Raw genomic sequence first — 19,397 nt, 5'->3', positions numbered from 1 at the left:
GAGAACTACTTGATTTCTCTTCATAGTTCTCAGCTCGAGAAATATCCATGAATATGTATTGCATCTTTTGACATGCTCCTTCATGCTGGCTTTTGGGGAACGCTGCGCAGAATCTCAGAAGTTAGAGACAGAGTGGACCCATTAGAACATCCACTCTGCCTGCATCCCTGTACAGGCTTGCACCTTCTGAACGTAGTTGTCTCCTATTCAGCCAGGTCCCAGCCGAGGGGCTTCTGCTGTTTCCTTGGTGGGCTGCCCAACAGCCTTGCCTAACTACTTACAGAAAGATTCATTGGTACTCACTCAAAATTTTCTGCTTGTTATTTTTGCATGGTGCACCTGATATAATCCCGATGTTTTGTATCAAACCGTTCTCCTCCACTGTTAGAGTTCACATTTACCTCCATCGGCGTACTATTTCCTATTTGCAATCGTGTGACATGTAAGGGTACTAGTCACAAACCACAATATTGCAGCAAGTGATGTGCAAAAACAGAACAAAAAAATCAATCCCTGCCTCAATGAGTTAATTGCTCAGATGAATTAAATTTACATAACACACAACATGCAACATGGAAGAAATGTTAAGTTTTCAAAGACAAAGCATTTCAACGTTACAAAACACTAGCACAAAGGTTGCCCATGCCACTGTATCTCAACCTCTGTAAATGCTGTTTTCAGTGACAACATTGTTCTTTGGTCTGTCTGTTGCTTTTCCAGCCATTCCTAAAACGAAATTCACAGACAGGAGATTAGGTCTGTGAACCATTTTCTTTTGGTCTCAGTATTGCTCCTTTCCTGACAAGGCATCATGATGGGCTCACACTCCCTCATCTTGCCCGGATCACCTCGCTCTCGTTCAGCTGCCACTTCTCATTTCTCATCTTCCAAGGCATCTTCCCCCCACGTCTTTCCTTCTGCTTTCCCTGCTTACACTTGCACTCACTGTTTCCTTTATTTCCCATTAGCTCTAACCTGCACCTGACTTACTGTGCCAATGTCTTTCTCTCCCTCTAGTTTAGCTTTTGGCTGCCATTTGAGTTTTGCTGCTTCCACACTGCATTGCTCCTGTTAGCACCACATACTCTACAAATGCAGCAGAAGGCAGGTGGTGAGGACAGGAGCCCTTCTCCCCTTTGCCATGGTTCACGTTCTGAAGCATGGGAATTTAACAGTGTGAAATCATCAAAATTTCTAGGTGCGGGCTGCAAACCCCCAACCCACTCCACTTTTTTATTCAGCTTCGTTTTTTCATTCTTTTTTTTTTTTTTTTTTTAGAAGAAAGCTCAGCTGAGGAAGATAATCTACCTAGAAAATTGCAGTCCATACAACTAGCTTGCCAATGTCACAACTGGAGCATAATGGAGAAAATAATGTTTATGATTCTTAGCGTAGCCTCTGCCTATAATACATGTAGTTTCTGAGGATTCAAAGCTCTGCTTGTGTTTTGCTCATGCACTTCACCACCCTTTTCTGGAAACATAGCCTATTGACCAATTGCAGCATGTTCAAACATCCTAGCAGCAATTAACTTACTTATCTGCCTCACCTGTCACATGCATGTCTAAAAATCTGCCTTAGCATCTCTGAGTTTCTGAATGTTGTCAGCAAAACCCAGAGCACTGAGGTATTCTAAGGAGCCATACATTTTTGTTCTCTGTGTTGCACCAGTTTTACACCCCAAAGAGTTCAGGAGAGCAGTACAGCAGGAAATTAGGCCCAAAGTACGTATACAGGTTTAAATCTGCTTGTGTTCTAAAGCACTTGTAACACACTGCTCTACAGCCCTCTAATGGAGAAAATGGCAGAGACGCTCAGGAAAATGAAACAGAATTAGCGCTTAACAAAGAAATCTGCCCTGGAGGAGGCAACTTGGAAAACACATGTTCATTTAAGAGTGGAGGGATATTTTCTTGTAGGTGAAATGACTTTTGTTCATTCGTTTATTACTCTGAGCAGAAGGTAATGCGTTTTCAGTGAGTCACAGGGGTGGGCAATGAATTGCATGAGATCAGCAGAAAGAGCACAGGTGAAACCTCCTGGAGGCCCCAGCGCCATCGTCCAAGGCCTGCTTGGGGGAAGTCACTGCTACTGGGGACGTTTCTCCAGGTGTCTCACAGAGACAGTCTCACTGAGGCTGTGGGCAGAGGTGACACGTGTCCAGTGAGCAGCCTGAGAAACCTGGCAATCCTCTCTGAATGCTTTCTACAACTCACTAATACAACCTGATTTGATTGCAGTCCAACACAAGACATTTAGCAGAGGACTCCCATGCATTGTTAACGTACCTGTTAAACCCCAACAGGCTGGGGGGGAGTTGTTTCAGGTCAGGTCTCTGTAAGGACGAGCTGCTCCTGCTCATCAGCGTTTCTCATCACGGGGGATCTGTTTTGGGACCTTCCCTGGCATTTTCAGGACAAGCCCAATAAAAATTTTGGAAATTGGGAAAACAGCTCTGCCTTCAGTCTGCTGGGGATACCTTTTAGGATGCCCTCTACTTCTGTCTCAGCTGCCTCCCCATTAGCTTAAGTGTCTGAAAGAAATAGGAGTTGTGGGAATTTGTACAAGATAACGGTAGGGAAAAGTAATGATATTTTTCTCAAACACTGTAGGAATATGCCCTCTCTGGATGCCATTGAATTGTTCAAGTATGTTGGAGACTCATATTGAAATGGTAGCCAAAGATATCTGTCATTTCTGAATAGTCAAGAGACTCTTCTTGCAAGTTGAGGCATTAGTCATAGCTTGCAGGGCTTTTTTTTTTTTTTTTCTTTCTTTTTTTTTTTTTCCCCCCGTTTTAAACCTCCATCCCACGCTAAGGAATAAAGGAGCAAACCGTCTAAAGATTATCCTCGTTTCATTAGCAAATCTGAACAAGAGAAAATACCCATGCTAGCACACCAAAAAATATAGTGGCTCCCAGTCCAAGTTCAGCACATCTTCAAGGTGTTTATTTAAAGCTTCTTGAGCTTCATACAGGTGTAGGCCAGGTCAATTTTCAGACCACAAACTTCAAGGAGCCCTTACGAAGCACCATTAGCAGAGGAGACTTGGTATGGCAGTGTTTTACAGGGTGGCACTTGTATTTTCATGGATACTTGCCATCTGCAAGGACCAGTGTGGTCTGGCAGCCACATGGGGAAAAACGTTTGTGTAGATGTTCCCTGCTCTGCTGTCATCAAACCCTGAAACAGCTTGTTTAAAAGGGTTGAAGAAACTAAAACAAAGTCCCTGGTGCCTAGATCTATAGTTAGAGGGGCATTACTGGATAATGTGATCCTACCAGATTGTAAGGTTTGTTTTTTTAAAACATTAGAGGACTTGCCAACCCTGAAGGGACTCAAAGGAGGATGAAGAGGAAGAAACTACCTGGATATGCAGCACTGCAGATTTAAAGCTCTAAGTCCCAGAGCTCAGCACATGCAGTGCATCTGTGTAACATCCCTGCTGCTTCTGGGCTTCACCCTGAGAATTGCTCAAGCACTGCGTACCACCAAACATCCCCCCTGCGCTCGCATTAGGCTTCTCTTTATGTTCAGAGGGAAACAACAAAAGTTCCCCTTTTCCTTTACAGCTCTTTCACTTTCCGCCTAATGAAGGTGGAATATAAAATGTTGAAGGAAAAAGCAGTTTTTCCCCTACAGTAGAATTTCCTTTTCAGTTATTTTTAATCTGACATCTGTTTTAACATGCACTCATACACTACATTTATTTTTTTCCCTCCCTTGTGTTTTATTATTTACCTCCTGTTCCAAAGAGATCACAAAAGATTATGCTTCCGTGAAGCAGTAACAGTGGTAGCAACGATCTCTCATACTTCTTGTGACTTCTCTTTTCACCCGTTTTCCCTTTGTCTACATCTTGCTGTCACTGCCCTCCCAGAGGCCTTGTTACAGTCACTACCAGATGGGGCGATGGCATTCATGTTTTTTGGAATTGGACAGATTTGTGCTAACTAGAACACAAAGCCTTTCTTGTTCAGAGCCCAGATAGTCACTCTTTGTTCTAGTTTTGCTCAGGCCTTTCAGTACATGAGAGCAAGAAACCCCACTCTGCCTCAGATGATGCCTGTGCTTTGAAGAAAGCCCAAGACTGCTGAACACTGCAGAAAGCAGCCAATACTGAGATGTGGCAGCCTTTAGCCAGAGCTGTGATGTGACACCAAATGTTTCATTTCCCTTGGAAATGAAGGTAACATCCTTAATCAACTTAAGTGTGATTAAATTAAATGATGGAGAATATACATTCTCCGGCTTCTCCTCAGAAGCTGGTTGCTTAGCTCTGAGCATTAGGGGCAAAAAAATATTCTCGATGGACCAGTAATTGCTACAGACAAATTTAGCACCTCCCAGTCCTGCAGCCAGGCTGGTAACCCTTGGGGCATCTTCTTGGTCAGCAAGACCTTAGGCTGGTCAGCAAGACCTTAGGCTGGCTTGTCCAGCCAGCAGGCACAGCAGTGCGCCTTGTCAGACACCTCCTGCAGCGCATCTGCTCTCTGGGCTGCGACAGCAACAGGAAGCCGTAAACTGTGGGATCACCAACCTAGCCTTGGCCCTGACCTTCGCGGAGACATGGGAAGTAACCTAGTTTTTTGGTTTGCTTGTTTGTTTGATGGTTACAACTAGTAAATAGGAGATAACTCATGTAAGTCTTTGCATACAAACAGATCTCATGCTATTAAGTGAAATGGAAAAATGAGCTTATCAAGCTTTCCCAAGATTCTGGGAAAATCATCATTCATTTGGGGGTTTGGCTTTATACAACACCGTACTGTAGAGAAATGACACTTACCTCTACTAGCAGAGCCTAAAAAGTTCCTTTGTCTAGTCGTCCCACAGAGAAAGCAAGACTTACAAAAACAAGCGTAATAAATTTCAGTATCACTTACTTGGTTTGTTGACATCCATTAAAAGTCCTTTGTTTTCATTTTGTCTAAGGAAGTAGTTCCAAACTGATGTTTTTCAGTTCAGTGTTTTCAAATGTTCCCTATGAACTGGGAGATCTGAAACTGTTATGCTTCAAGAAAGCTCTGCTTCCAGAAGACCACATTTTCTGCAATTTCCCAGAATTAGCAATCCACAAGATGTCCCTAGTGCTCAAACCAGAGCCACTTAAAATTACTAGACACAATAGCAATGGTTAGAGCATCTTGTGGGCACTCCTTGTATCAATGTTAAATTTTATTAAAGGATATTAAAATAACTGTGTCACACTTTCTGTTGCTATGTTGTTATTGTAGGTCCTCACAGAAAGTGAAGGAGCTGTAACCTGTACAGAACATACGAAGTGTCTCCACAATATAGCTGGATGGAGCCTGATGGTCACCCATCCCTTACTTACTCTTCCCTTTAAAGATGTGCAAGGACTGTAACCTTTTTTGATGCTTCTTTCTTTCTTTCTTTTCTTTTTCTTCTTTCTTTCTTTGCTTCCTTTTTCTTTCTTTCCTTCCTTTCTTTTCTTTTCTTTCTTTCATTCCTTTCTTTCTTTTTCTTTCTTTTCTTTCTTTCTAAGTCTTACCACCCCTCAACTTACAGTTCAAGCTCTCTAGGATTCTAATAAAAATGGTCAACTGGTAATTTGAGTTATGATGTCTTTGCATATTATAAATACTTTTATCCTTGGTTGCCCTATTAAATAAGAACTGACCAGATGGACATTTCCCTGTCGTTTTCTCCTGGGTAGGTTGCATCTAATTAAAAGCAATTCCCTCCCTCTACTCCTACTGCACACTTTATATATCATCCAGATGTCAGCACTGGTAATTTCAGCAAAAGCACACCAAGACTTGGATAAAAGTTGCTGTTTCTATTTTTTTTTTCCCCCCAGAGGAGGCAGGGAGCCAAAGTTCCAACTGAGCAAAAAAAAATTAAAAGTAGATCAGCTTTTTCTGTCTCAGTAGCATGTGCTAAAGTATATAATGTATGTTCTCTGCTTCAGAAAGGAAATGAAAGAATGAACTTATACTACCAATGAAATAAAGATATCAAAGTATTACTTGCCCCAGCTGATATGCATGCTTCACATATAATTACTATTTAATATCTTTGTTTCCTACAAACAAGAAAAAAAGCTTACCCTTTCTCCCAATTCCCTCTTCTCGTAAATAAGTTTATGCAGAATATTCTAGATTTGCAGTTTCTACTTGACTTTTTTCTTGAATTTATTCTCTTCTTTGTGAAGTAGTTAACAAAATGAAGCTATTTAAAACCTAAATGAATAAATGTTATAAAAATAATTAGTATACTAGACTGACTCGCATCAAACATATGTTATACTCTGAAATATATTTAGATGTGAGTGCATAATTGCCTGTTCCTTTTCTAATGGCCTGAAGCAGAGTGCTAAATCTGAATTTTTCTCGAAGTCTATTCAGCCATGGTGCACTGCCCCCTCCTTGGTTACTGATTTCAGGTCCCCATCACCTTCCACATGCTTTGTGCAGCAGATACAACCAGCTGCAGTAGTCCAGATAAAGTCTCAATTCTTCTCTGACAAAGGGAAATAAATAGCAGCAAACAGGCAGCCACAATGTGAAAGACAGAAGAGACAGCAGTGGAAGTGCTGGTCAGGGCGAAGGGCAGCATTGCAAGCACGAGCCCAGAAGACCACACGGAGAGCACTTCCAGATCCCCATGGGTGCAGGCATACGTCCTGCTGCCAGTCTCTGACGTGAGCTCTAAATGCATCTCTAGCTCTCTCATGGGGCCAGCACTAGAATGAGCACCAACAGTCCCATGGCCCTGCCCAGCCTCTCCCCACCCGCACACCCATGGGCTCAGGAGCCATGCTCAGATCAGCACGGGTGTCAGGTACGTTGCAGGAGTGCCGGTCTCCAGCCCTGCCTCTGCCTCCTGGGTGGACCTTGGACCTGTGCTGCTGGACTCTGTAATGCTGAGAAATCTGCTTATTCCTCAGCAAAACAAAAACAAGAAACAAACAAACAAGCAAGCAAAAAAACCCCACCCCAAACCAGAATTGTCTTTATTGGAATATGCTTACAGATTCTGCTACCCCCACCCCAAAAATAAATCACTGGTTTCAACATAAATGATGCTTAGACAACTCTACTAGGAATCCAGCTTCTTCCAAAACACTGGATGGCTTGAAGCTGCACAGTATTTCAAATTGTTGTGTTTGTAACAAAAAAGGAAGCAAACATCGGACTTTCAGAAAGCCAAACCTCTCCATGTGCAGAGGGAACCTCTTCCCACCAAAGCAAACCAACAGCAACAGTCCATGTGTACATCAAAACAGAGAGGGAAAGGTAGCCGAAGGGGCGCATCAACAGAAATACAAATTCTCCTATCAATTTTGTTAATCAACTCATAGGTCCCATGAAAACAGTGAGGATGTTTCCAGAAGTACTCACATTAATTAGGAGGCATGCTTGGACCTTTCTCAATTTTAAGAAACATTAGAGTCCTTCCTCTAGAAACTAAATCATCTCTACAGAATAGCTTGTGTGATCACAATGTCTAAAAGACAACCAACAAAAAAAAGTGAACTTTGCAAGTGAGGTGACTCTTTCTACGAGAGAGGCATTGAAGTACAGTCTAAACGTTGACATGACTGGAACTAAACAGCAGCAAAAGCCCTGTGACGTGGCTGGGAGGGCATGGCAGAGGGCCAGTCTGGCAGGCAGCTGATGGGAGGTGACGTCGTACAACAGACTCCATATTCCTGGAAGTTCAGCAGCAGAATTTTACTCTAAACATGCCAACAGGCACTGGACTTTTTCCTTCAAGAAACTTTTGGGGAGATCAGAAGGCAAATCCTGTGGCAAAAGAAGGCAACTTTCCATGAAAACAAATGTGAAAACAGCCACAGCTCAGTCTACTGAGCCCTAATTTGCTGTGTTGAGACCTAAACCAGAAAAAGCTTGAGAGCCTTGGGTGAACTACTTACTGGGAAATGAAGGCCTATTTTTAGTACTAAGCACGGCATATAGGATTATGATTTCTGTATATGTTGCTTCTCTGTTCTTTTTTCCTGCTCAGTTTTCCTATCTGTCCAATGTGTTTTATAGAGCAGTAGCGACTCAGGTGGTTTAACCAGATAAATAACTGAGTTATTATCTTTATGAAGTCAAGATCTCTTTGTAATAAATGTACCTCGTAGCTTGATTTACAGCAAAATCCTCCTCCTCTTACTTCCCTGATGAGACCTACTTAAGTCAGTGAGACTAGTCATGATGATAAGATAATTAAGTTTTTAGTACAACTCTGGTTAGTGAGTAGAATGCAGCTCTGAAGTAATGAATCTACTAGCTCCAGTCTGATATTCAAAAGGTGTTGATAATTTAGGCATTACTCTTAATATGCTCTGAGAAAAGTATTCTTTCATTAAAGTTGTAAACCCTGTATAGGCCACAATTCTTTTAAATTAAAGAAATGCTTTCAGAATGGCAAAGTTGAAGTTCAGACAGCATACCAGTGACACCTGCAAACTGACAGTCAAACCCCCCTACATTAAAATGCAAAGATTTGCATGAATGTGTTTAAAAATGACAGGAGACAGGCATGGGAGCTTCTAAGCAAGTTAGACTAAAAATTTTAAGAGTGAAATGCCTAAAAATAGGCCCCTGAATGCATAGTTAGGCACCTATATAGAGGCTGCTTGATTTTCAGTTGTTCTGATCACCCAGAGCTCCCATTAACTTCAGGAGCAACTGTGGATACTCAGCTGTTCTAGAAATCAAGCCACCTTTATTCAAGGGTCTAAATATGGATGTCTGTGCCCAGGTTTGGGGGAAAAGAATAAAAAATAAAGGAAAAAGATTTTTGCTACCAAGATTTTATAAAAGAAAGAAATAACCAAGTTTCATTTTCTCAGGTTACAATGCTTGAAATTGAATCAACATAACAATTAATAGTGCCACATATCTGTGCAGAAGATTTAGTCAGAGGTGAATGGAAAGCTGTTCCAAGATCTGTAGCTCTTAATTAGCCATCTGAAACATTCGTTAGATATTTCATATTCTGAGACTCCGAAGTGTTACCAGGCCACCTAAATCTTTCTCATAGTATTTCAGTGTTGCCATTAATAAGCTTTTCAGGCTGGTCTGAGGAAGACTTTGCAAGATTAACTTTGCAAATCTGTAAGTATTAACTATTTAACTGTTTCTGAATTACCATTATTTCTACTTTTGGATCAAGTACAACCAGCAGACTTGAGCATATTTTTAAATACTATAAAATATGAAGAAGGGAGAATTAGGCCTTTAATTCTATCAAACGCACTCGCTTGTCAGAAGACTTCTGAATGCTGTTTTTTTTAAAGACCTCTTTTAAAAAATAATCCGGAGTTGACTTTGCATTTAAGCCATTGCCAGGTCATGCTGAAGTGCATAAGAGCCAGTCACATGGTGGAAAATCTGCAAGAAGAAAGAAAATTCATGATGAAATTACATATGAGTATAAATTTCCAAGTGCCATGGAAGTAATAAATTAAAGGCATGTCAGATGAAGATGACGGATATTTGTTTGTGTGTGTGCGTGTTCATAAAATATGATGTAGTATACCTTCATATACATGTTTATAGGATCCGAACTAAGGGTTCTTGCTGCCTTGCTTGGAAAAAAAAAGTAAAAACTCCTGTTATTAAATAAGCTTTCAAAAACAGACAAGTAGAAGATGATGCTTTACTCTCATTGTAATCTGATTTTGATGATTTTAGTATTATTTCTAATATTCAAAGTATTCAAAATTGTTTATGCTTTTATATGGTTCATTTCATTCTCTTTACTATACTACCTTAGGGCAGGAGGTTTCTCCATTTTCTGTGTTTTGCTTTTGTATGTATTTCTTTTAGTGGATATAATGAATGGCACATTTTATGATACATGTTTTTAGATGGCAGAGTATAGCAGAGCTTTGGTCATGATTGGGGTCTTCGTGCAAACCCTGGCAGACAAAAGGATGCCACCCTTAAGAAATCAGAACAAGCTGTGTCACATACACTGGCTGTCTTGTAAGACCCAGCAGCGATGGCAGTGGCAACACAAAAGCTCACGCTGCTTTGTCATAACCAGGGACATGATTTTAGGTCAAGTGAGAGGCAGAGACAGTCTGGCAGTGAAGCAAGCCAGTATTATCCTCATTGCAAGAGGGAACCTGGGGGTTTCAAAAGTCTCACAAATATTCACCCAGCATCCTTCAGCTGTTATATTTTTCTTAAGACATGTCAGTATTTCAGTTGCTAGAAAAGATGGGCAGGGGACTTATGTTTTTTCTCCTTCAACCTCTTTACACAGCTCTGTTCTCCCACCAGCAGCAACAGCACAAGGGCTCCCAAACCATTTTCCTGGTTAGAGCTATTGTCACCTCATCTCCTGGGCTTAAATAGCATGAGAGTGAAGTTCAGCAGCCCTAGTGGTTTAGTCCTTCCTATGAAGCTATGTCATTTCAACTACATTGTATTCTTTGGGGCAGATCCCCTACTACAGTGAGGCAGGTCACAGGGCAGATAGGTCAGAAACTTTCTGCCTACTGGGAACTACACATTGTCACTGAACTGCTGGGAACTACACTATTTGTCTGCCAGGAAACACAGTGATCTGCCTGAACAAAAATAAAAGCAATTACAAAAATGAGGTTTTGTAGGAAACAATTGCTTTTTCTTCCCCAGGAAATAATCAATATGTTAGAACTTCTCTATCAGCAGTACCATATGCAGAATGAGACGTGACTTTCTCCACAGCACAGAAATACACTGTGAACAGTTGTGACAGTGACACAAAGGGTCTGTACAGTATTCTGAGAGCCAGCTGAACTGGCAACAGACAGGAGTGCAGGGGAGTGCACTACCATGTATTCGCAAAAGACTCTATATGTGTACAAACTGAGCCCCTTCGCCTACTGCATTGTGAGACTGGCCCAGATTTGTCAGCTGCCCGGATACCAGATTCCCAGGGGCCGGCAATGACAGGCCAAATTTAAACCAATACTGGGCTGGAAGTGAACTTGTCATTAATAATGCATTAGATGTATGTTCTGTTATCTTCTAAACAGCATCAAAAAGCATATTCTGGAAAAACAGTAAGCCAGCATGTTTAGAAAGATAACACTTTCTCTTCAACAGTCTGAAAATTGTTAACAACTAACCTGTTTCTCAATATCTTCCAACAAACTACTAGCACCCAGGCGAAAGAGCTCTGGCTTTAGCCACTCCACTCCCAGTTCATCCTTCACCAGCATAAGCCAAGTAATAGCTTCTTTTGCCGTCCGAATACCCCCAGCAGGTTTAAATCCAACCTTTATAAAGAAAAAAGAAATGTAATATACATTTTCATTCATCACAGCCCCAGAAGAGCAATCAGCATTTGTACACCTGCAGTCTAAATGTGCCTGTGGTGTATATAGCACATCCTGTTCGGTAAGTATCTGACTGCAAACAGCGTTAGGTCTGGACTAGTGCTGAGAGCCATCAGGCCTCAGTCCTCACTGTGAAAGACAGAATTTTTGCCCTGAGGGGAAGCAAGGGAGGGAGTAATACTTTTGACACCTCTACACTTTCTCAGGAGCTGGGTTTGAGACAACTTTGCCCATAGCACATACTAGGACAAGGAATGTAGGCAGAACCAGGGATATCTGCATATCACCTACTGCCTGTGTTGCAATCTAATTCCAAATAAATAACACCAAATATACATGCAGTAATGTAACACCAACGATGCTGAAATCAGGCATGTGATGCAGCTGACCTGTGTGGAGAGCAATGAGAGAGAGCTGTACTTTATAAAAAGCCTGTGTGCCACAGCTACACGTGATTGGGCTGTAAATTCAAACTTATTTGGAGCTTTTTCACTAAAATTTTCCAAATTTCAATTAAATTACATCTGTCTTTACCAGAAACTGAAATTGTTTTACAGGAACTGCAAAACTCCTCTCCCACCACACAATGGCTAAGCTTTCAGACACTCGATGAGAGAAGTGTCATATTTGGTCAGGTGAACTGCCATGTATGAAAAACCTATCTTTAAGGTAAAGCATGCCTTGAAATCCATGATCCCATGAACCAACACTGAGGTGACCAGATGTGCACCCCTAATGCCAATCTTGGTTATGTGCCATCTACACACACCTCATTCTAAGACAGAGCTTGTGATGCACAGTTACCAAAAGCCTGGTCAAAAATTTTGTTGCTTGCATTAGCTCAAATGTTGGCAAGCAGCAGTTTCTTTTACATTCATGAAAAATAAGAATTGGAAAAAAGCGTTTCTTCATTAAAGAAGAAAATCTGAATATATACAGTAGCACATAGTGATGCTTTCTACATTTCCCTCTGCCTCACATCTTTACCTTGGGTAGTCCTTCACTTTAGCCTCCTTCTGTAAGAATTATTGTTCTGATTACTGTATATACATTCCTAAAACCTCAATGCATTGACGACTTCTTTGTACCTTATAGATATGACAGTAGAATCGAAAAGTATCTGTCATTTTAAATACGTTTGGCAATTTTTATAGCGATTTCAGGACAAACAAACAAACATAGAATAAATCCTTCTCTAACACTGAAGCATTGTGATAACAGCATATTTCCAATATGATTATAAAGAACTATAACAGGAAAGGCTTGATAAATCCAAAACACAAAGACTGTGTTTTTGTGGATGGATGCATGTATGCATAAATGTATGCATACATCTGTTAACATTAGATTTCCAAAAGGAATTTAAACCACAGCAACTGGAAAAACATCTTCTAGACAATAAATTAAAATAGCGGGACTGTGTTTTCCCTCAGGAAGAGAAATCCTAATCAAATTCAAATTTAGACTTCTTCCTAGAAATGTTACAGCTCTTTGAGGTAATCTGTGGGAAAAACAAGTAAAATACAGTTAATAAGGCAATTAAAAACACCAAGCAAAATTCCTTTCCCTTTTAGCAAATTCTGAAAGCTCTTTTTTTTGAAAAAAAAAAAAAAAAAAAAAAAAGCTGACAAAGAAAAGCCTGTCTTCTCCCCCCATTTACCATCTTTCCAAATGGGGCAACCGACTGCCATAAAAACACAAAAAGGAAGGGGGGTTATTTAAGTCAAGAGTGGTATAAAGTCCAGCTACCACTTCCCTGCTGTTTCACAGTATTTCATTATTTTGCTTAATAAGTTCATCTCCTCAAGAATTTTCTCTTCACCTTATATTATTAAAAGTAATAAGTTTTTCTGGATTGGGGGTTTTCCCTACAGAAAAACCAATTTATGTATGTCCTTCAATAATGACAGGAAAAGATTATTTCCCATTATATTGCACACTTTTCATATCACCACCGCAGCTTATCATTCAATAAATGTTACTCTGCAACTTGTTCCTTTCCTCGAAGAAATTTAATTTCTGTATTAACCTGTTTTTCCCAGTCAACGCCTTGCTAGAAAGCATCCCTACAGCAGCAAAATTAGTTTGTTAAAGATACCATTTAGAAATCTCTTGTCACTGATAATATTGTCTTCAGTTAATAAAGCACATGAAGTCGGTTTACATCTAATTCTCTGACATATGCAGACATAAGCACTCATTCTTAATAACACATTTTATACCACGAATACATCCTTTAAAAGCAAAAGGTGAATTCAATATTTATATCCAATTATTATATGTACAAAGCTCTGCAGATGCGGCAGAGCCAACCACAGCTCCTGTAAGCAGTACCTGTGCCGAGGCGAGTCACCTGGCCCAAGGGATCTGCCTCAGGTTGGCAGCAATGATGCTCCTGAAGAAGCAAGACTATCCGAGATGCTGGAGTTGTTGCATGGCAGAGAGAGATGCAGACTGGGGAAGGTAGGGGTGAAGACAGCCCAAGGATCCAAGCTGGCCTCATCTAGACAGCTACAGAGAGGAGAGGGACACACATCTATCCTGCTGTCACCTGGTTCCTCAAGATCCAACAGCCCCTGAAGCTATCTCAGAGCTATCTCTCTATCCCACTGGTCATCCCATGTCCTAACATCACACCTCGAAACGCCATCTGCAGAAGGGACAGAAGGGTAAGCTAGAGAGGACAGAAAGTGACCCAGAAGTGGGGAGAGGGTCTTAGCTAAAGATACAGTCTCCTTCCCCGAGGCCTCAGGTGATGACAAAGCCTACTGCTGAACATCTGCACCAGCTCTAACTGGGGACCTCACTTGTCTGAGGATACGGGAGGCAAGAACTGGCTTAAGTCTTCCTGGAGAACCTCCCCTTTTCTCCCTGCTCCTCACTGCCACTGACTTCCTTTGACAGTGACCTGAGGGATAAATGGTGTAACGCTCTCTCAGCTGCTGTCCTGCTCTCCCTCCACCTCAGACAACAGGATCCAAATGGATCTGCCTTCTTGTTGCTTTGGAAAGCCTCTCTGGCTTCCAAGAAAAGAAAAGATCAGAATTTACTCTTTGGGCTGCCAGAACAAAGTCAGAAAATAGAGCTGTGTACATTGGATGGACTCTCAGAGGCTATACATTTGTATAGCTCCAATGAAGTTTACAGGAGCATGCCAATCACTGCCAGCTTGAGATTTATTGAGATGACGATTTAAATATCTTAAATGGTGAAACAAAACTCAAAACCAAATGCAACACAGGATGTATCAAGACTGCGTGAGCTTTTAGGGAATTAACTGACAGTTAATCAAGGGAGGAAAGGCAAAGGTGTCTTTTGGTTTGGGATTTTTTTTTTTTTTAATTATTAGCAAATGGAAAGAGGAATACAACAGAGAAGTCCGACTGCCCATTACCTACTGCTCTATAGCCATTGAAGATAACATATGCAGATTTATATATTCTGCATTTTGAAGATGTTCCAGTCTTATTTCCTTCTGAGTAAACCTGTTTGGTCTATCTTTAGAAAGGCCACAAGAATTTACCTTGCTGCCGGTTTGCCAGTAGAATTCTTTAATGGCTCGCATCATGACTACTCCGACTGGAAGGGTTGCATTTTCCACTTCCTTTCCTGTAGATGTCTTTATAAAATCAGAACCTTAAAGGAAGTAAAAAGCTTTGTGATAGTTTTAGAATAAGACACTGTGCACATATGTAGTTCATGCCCTCCAAGGATGTCCTCATCCTTCACAGTAATTATGAAGCATCCCTTTACACGTCCCTGTGGTGTTGATATTAACCTTGCACCAGCTGAGGCTGGAACAGGAAGGTGAGTTACCCATCCGGTTTCTGAGCTACTCAGACTTCCCAGGGTCTAAATGAACACCTCAGCTTTTAATTCTTTGCTCTAGCTATCGCACTAACAATCTCTTCAGGACTATCCAATATATTATATGTTCCTGTATGCACATTCAATATATACATGTGTTACATCTGCTACACACACAAAAAAGAAAGATATCAGATTAACCACAATAAAGCAAATGATTTCCTCTAAACAAATGTTGCGTATAAATCAACATTTTAATACTTACACAAAGATCTTTCTGAATAAAAACAATTTTCATCAGATTTTTAATTTCAGTTTGCATCCATTTAGTCTCATATTTGACAGTCTAGTATCATATCTCCTGCAGCAGTTTAAAGTGGAAGGAAAGAAATCCCATGTGTGTTTATGAAACCAGATGTGTAATACTGTAAATAGGGGGAAAAGTCCTTTCTTATGCATTTTACGATTGTAACATTGCAAATTACTATACTTAAAGCCATTGTCTGATATAATACCGTAACAAGGTCAAAAATTCTCATTTAAAGAAGGAGAGTTAGCCTTGGCTTAATTTTTATGTTTTCTCACTTCTATACAATATTCCTCACTGTCTTTCCTGAATACTTGTGAAGTGTTCTTGTACATTCTTGCTGTTCCGGTTTGGCTTAAAATGAATCCAGGAGCACAGTATTACGAAAAGCTAAGTAACTAAGAACAACAACAACAAAAATGCCTTGCAGTGTCTGATCCTGCACTGATACAATACAATGACAAAACTTCTTTAATTGCATTAGGGCATACTTCACCCCTGGGAACCTACTTCTTAGAAAAGGTGTACTGTGGGATCATTAATTATCAAAAGTAATTGGGAGGAGAAGAGGGCTAATTCAAACACAGCGTAGTAGTGCATCATCCACTTAAGTCAATTGGAACTGCATCTGCTTCCACTTCAGATTTGGCTTAGGGTCCACTTTGTCTCTTATTTGAATGATGATGCCTCTGTGACATCCCCTAGAGTAAGAAAGGGAACTTTCACTACTGGATGCAAGTAAGGAGTTGCCTAGACTACGTTTTTGACGGTGTGCTGCGGCATGCTCCAGAGAGCTTGCACACGGCTAGATTTTAGCCTGTTGGGAAGTTGAGACAAAGCCAGGCATGCTTCAGTGTCCTGTAGTTTAAACATAATTGAACTGTATCACTAACATTGTCTCCTCTAAGACCACGGCTCTCTCTGTAGGCTTCCTGCCTAGGCATTGGTCTTTAAGTTGCACGACATTTCCCATTCTAAACAGAAGCAACTACTCAGGAAACAAGTTCTAACTCCAGCAAAGTTGCAGTTTGAAAAAGAGGCAATTAAGAGTTGATTGAGCTTTACAAAGAACTGAGCACATTTGAGAGATAGTTGAGTTATATATTTCAGAGCTACTCCCTTTCAGAGAGACAGTATGGACATCTGATAGTCATGTTAAAACAAATAATAGTGGAAGTGAAACTTTAACAATGCCAAATTATATTTTTAATTTCCCTTTTAAAATGTAGCACTTAAAGTCCTTCAGTGCAATACTTTTCATTTTTTCTAGTATAAGGTAAGTCAAAGCTTTTATAAGTCTTATAATTACAAGTCTCTATGGTACAGTTTCATTAAAAACTTTCATTAAACAACAGCTGCCCTTGTATATGGTCTTCTAATCAATTTGGTCAAACAGAATGACTTCTAATCAGCTGTTGATAAAAATAGAAGATGAAATTTTAATTCTAATAGATTAACCACAAACTCAAGATAGTCTTCAAAATCCATCTAGCTCTATTCTCCAGTGGATTTAACGACTATTCAGCAACTCATTACTAAATAGAACAAGATGAACATTTTCCAGTTCATTAAAGAAATGTACTATGTATTTTTGCATTGTCCTCATGATTCGTTACAGGGAGTCTTAATTACAAGATAATGGATAATGGTTATTAAATGCAGACTCCAGTAATGAAGCTCTATTCATTTGCAAGCCTCAGAGACTGCAAAGAGGGAAAAATAAAATTACTAGCTTCAAAAGATTAACGGATCAAATTATTATTCAATTTTGAAAATCTCATTCAGACTTCATGGAAACAAGAAGAGATTAAAAACTAGTATTAGTACAAAAGTAGTGCATTTATATATTTATTTTTAAATAATATCTTAAGGCTATTACCAGAATAATCAGCTTTAGATGTGATTATTAGACAAACATACAGCCAATTTAGTAGCATCCTCTAACAATGAAAACAATACATTTTTATTTCATGAACAAATTCTATTTATGATACAAGAGCTTCCTTGCAGGACTCCAGGCAGCCTCTCACAGAACTCCGAAGATGCACTCTAGCAGAGAGCACCACAATGTAACATATTATTAGTGTGTAGATTTCAGTAATGAAAAGGGGGATTTACAAATCAACCACTGCCATAAAAAGCAGCTCATTAAGTAGAATTTATGCCAGCCTTGTAATAATAAAAAGCATTTCATCAATTCTATTTTTTACTCATGTTTTCAAAAACAAGTCTAAGGAATGAAGTTCAGCAGAAGTATCATCTGGAAATTTAGGTGATGATTTAGAAACCAAAATTTATCATGCATCCTCTCATCTTCCTATCAATGTGTACATGCAAATATCAAGGCTGACATTAAAATATGTCCTGGGCCACTTTCCCCTTCCTTAGGGTAGGTTACCTCATTCAGCGAAAAATTAAGTCAAACTTACAAAATGAGTTTATCAGTGTAGACTTGTAGACCAGTAAGCCTGGAAAAGGCCACACTTTTTACTCTTTTCCAGTGTGCGACCACAATAACGCATTACCTTTCAAGGCAGTGAGTCAGGCACGACTCATTGAATCACTAAGGCGTTCAGACATCAAAGCCCTTTGAAACACAGCAGCATTAGATGCCTGTTTCCGCTTGGCTTGCTGCAAACCCAGTAACCCACCTGCGTAGGATGCTTTACAGCACCAAGGCCCAGCAAACATTGCTTTCGTGTAATTGGAGACAGAAATCTGTATAAACCAGAAGAAATGTGAGCACTGCCAATCTGTACAGAGAAACCAAGTTCTCTGCACGGTCAAGAGCCAGGCCACTTGGGTTGCGGTAACATGCCTTGTGACATCAGCTAGAGTATTTTTTTAAGATATTAAAACCCTCTTCCTTCACTCTCTCACCCTACACACACACTTCAGCCACTGCCCTCGACCAAAGGCCATGTAAAACAAGCCAGCTGAATTTGCACATGCTAAATTAAAAGCTGTGCCTTCATAGCTTGTTGTGTGAATCCACGCCTAAAGATTAAGATGAAGCCCATTAAATTTATCTATCCTAGATACTCATAGGGCCCTATTTACTGTTGTACCTGACTGTAGTGCTGAGGCATACAGAAAAGAGTGACTTGCCCAAGGCCTCTCAGCAAGCATTTGGCAGGGCAGGAATTGAACGTCCTGGTCTCCTGAAGGCCAGAATAGAGCAGGCACGACTGGCCTATCCCATTGCTATTCCCTCTGTCATCTCAAAACACCACAAAGCTTCCCAGTCCACCTAAAAATGAAACACAGCACGAGAACCAGAGAATGTTATTTAGATTAGAGCATCCAGGAAATGAATTATGGTTCCATAATTAAGCAATAAGCAATAATAAGCAGTATAGCAATCGTAGAGTAATCACAACCTTTTGGTTGCGAAGTGCTTCAAATGCCCTTGGGGAATGATTATCTCCTGATAACTACAGACTCTGTGTTGTTGCCTTACTCTTAATGAAGAGCAAAGATACGTCTGGCAGTTCTAAACAATAGTTCAGAGACAGGCGCTTGCAGAGGGACAATTATGCCATACTACCTTGTACGTACTTGAAACGAGCAGAAATGTATCTTGGTTCCTGCAACTCAGATATAACAATATATGGCAGCACAGGGTGAACACATGCCCACAAGACTTCTAGGAGTAGTGGCAGAGAGTCATGCTGTTGAGGGGACCTGCGTAAGCCCCTGCTGTTTGTACTGACAAAGTAGCAACGATAAAATAATACATATTATCAAATATGCATAAAGTTGCATGAGCAAGCCATCTTTTTATTTTTATGAATACCTAAAAGAGTCTTAAGATTCACACGTGGTTACCCCAACTAGGGGCTACCAGGTTATCAACTCACTGAAAATGAGAGGCAGGGCAAGATACAAAAGGCTAATGAAGTAGCTAATTCTTGTTAGCTGAGGCATCATAATAGTCCCCCTACATGTCCTACAACTCCAGTTGCAAGAT

General features: G+C 40.3%; 1 protein-coding gene across 3 annotated transcripts in view; it reads right to left on the bottom strand.

Moving 5' to 3' along the window:
• Nucleotides 1-6,963: 6,963 nt before the first annotated feature.
• DERA (deoxyribose-phosphate aldolase) overlaps nucleotides 6,964-19,397 on the bottom strand; it is a 54,999-nt gene continuing 42,565 nt past the window's right edge. For 2 of the 3 annotated variants that reach the window (XM_066999167.1, XM_013172927.3), the window contains 3 exons: nucleotides 14,837-14,949; nucleotides 11,104-11,253; nucleotides 6,964-9,373 (listed from right to left, as the gene is read on the bottom strand). In XM_066999167.1, the coding sequence (XP_066855268.1) occupies nucleotides 9,317-9,373; nucleotides 11,104-11,253; nucleotides 14,837-14,949 (320 nt within the window). In that variant the 3' untranslated portion in view covers nucleotides 6,964-9,316. The other variant, XM_066999174.1, reaches the window with a different exon arrangement.

The sequence above is a fragment of the Anser cygnoides genome, chromosome 1, assembly GCF_040182565.1.
Source record: "Anser cygnoides isolate HZ-2024a breed goose chromosome 1, Taihu_goose_T2T_genome, whole genome shotgun sequence".
Taxonomy (NCBI): Eukaryota; Metazoa; Chordata; class Aves; order Anseriformes; family Anatidae; genus Anser; species Anser cygnoides.
This window is presented reverse-complemented; position numbering and strand designations above follow the sequence as displayed.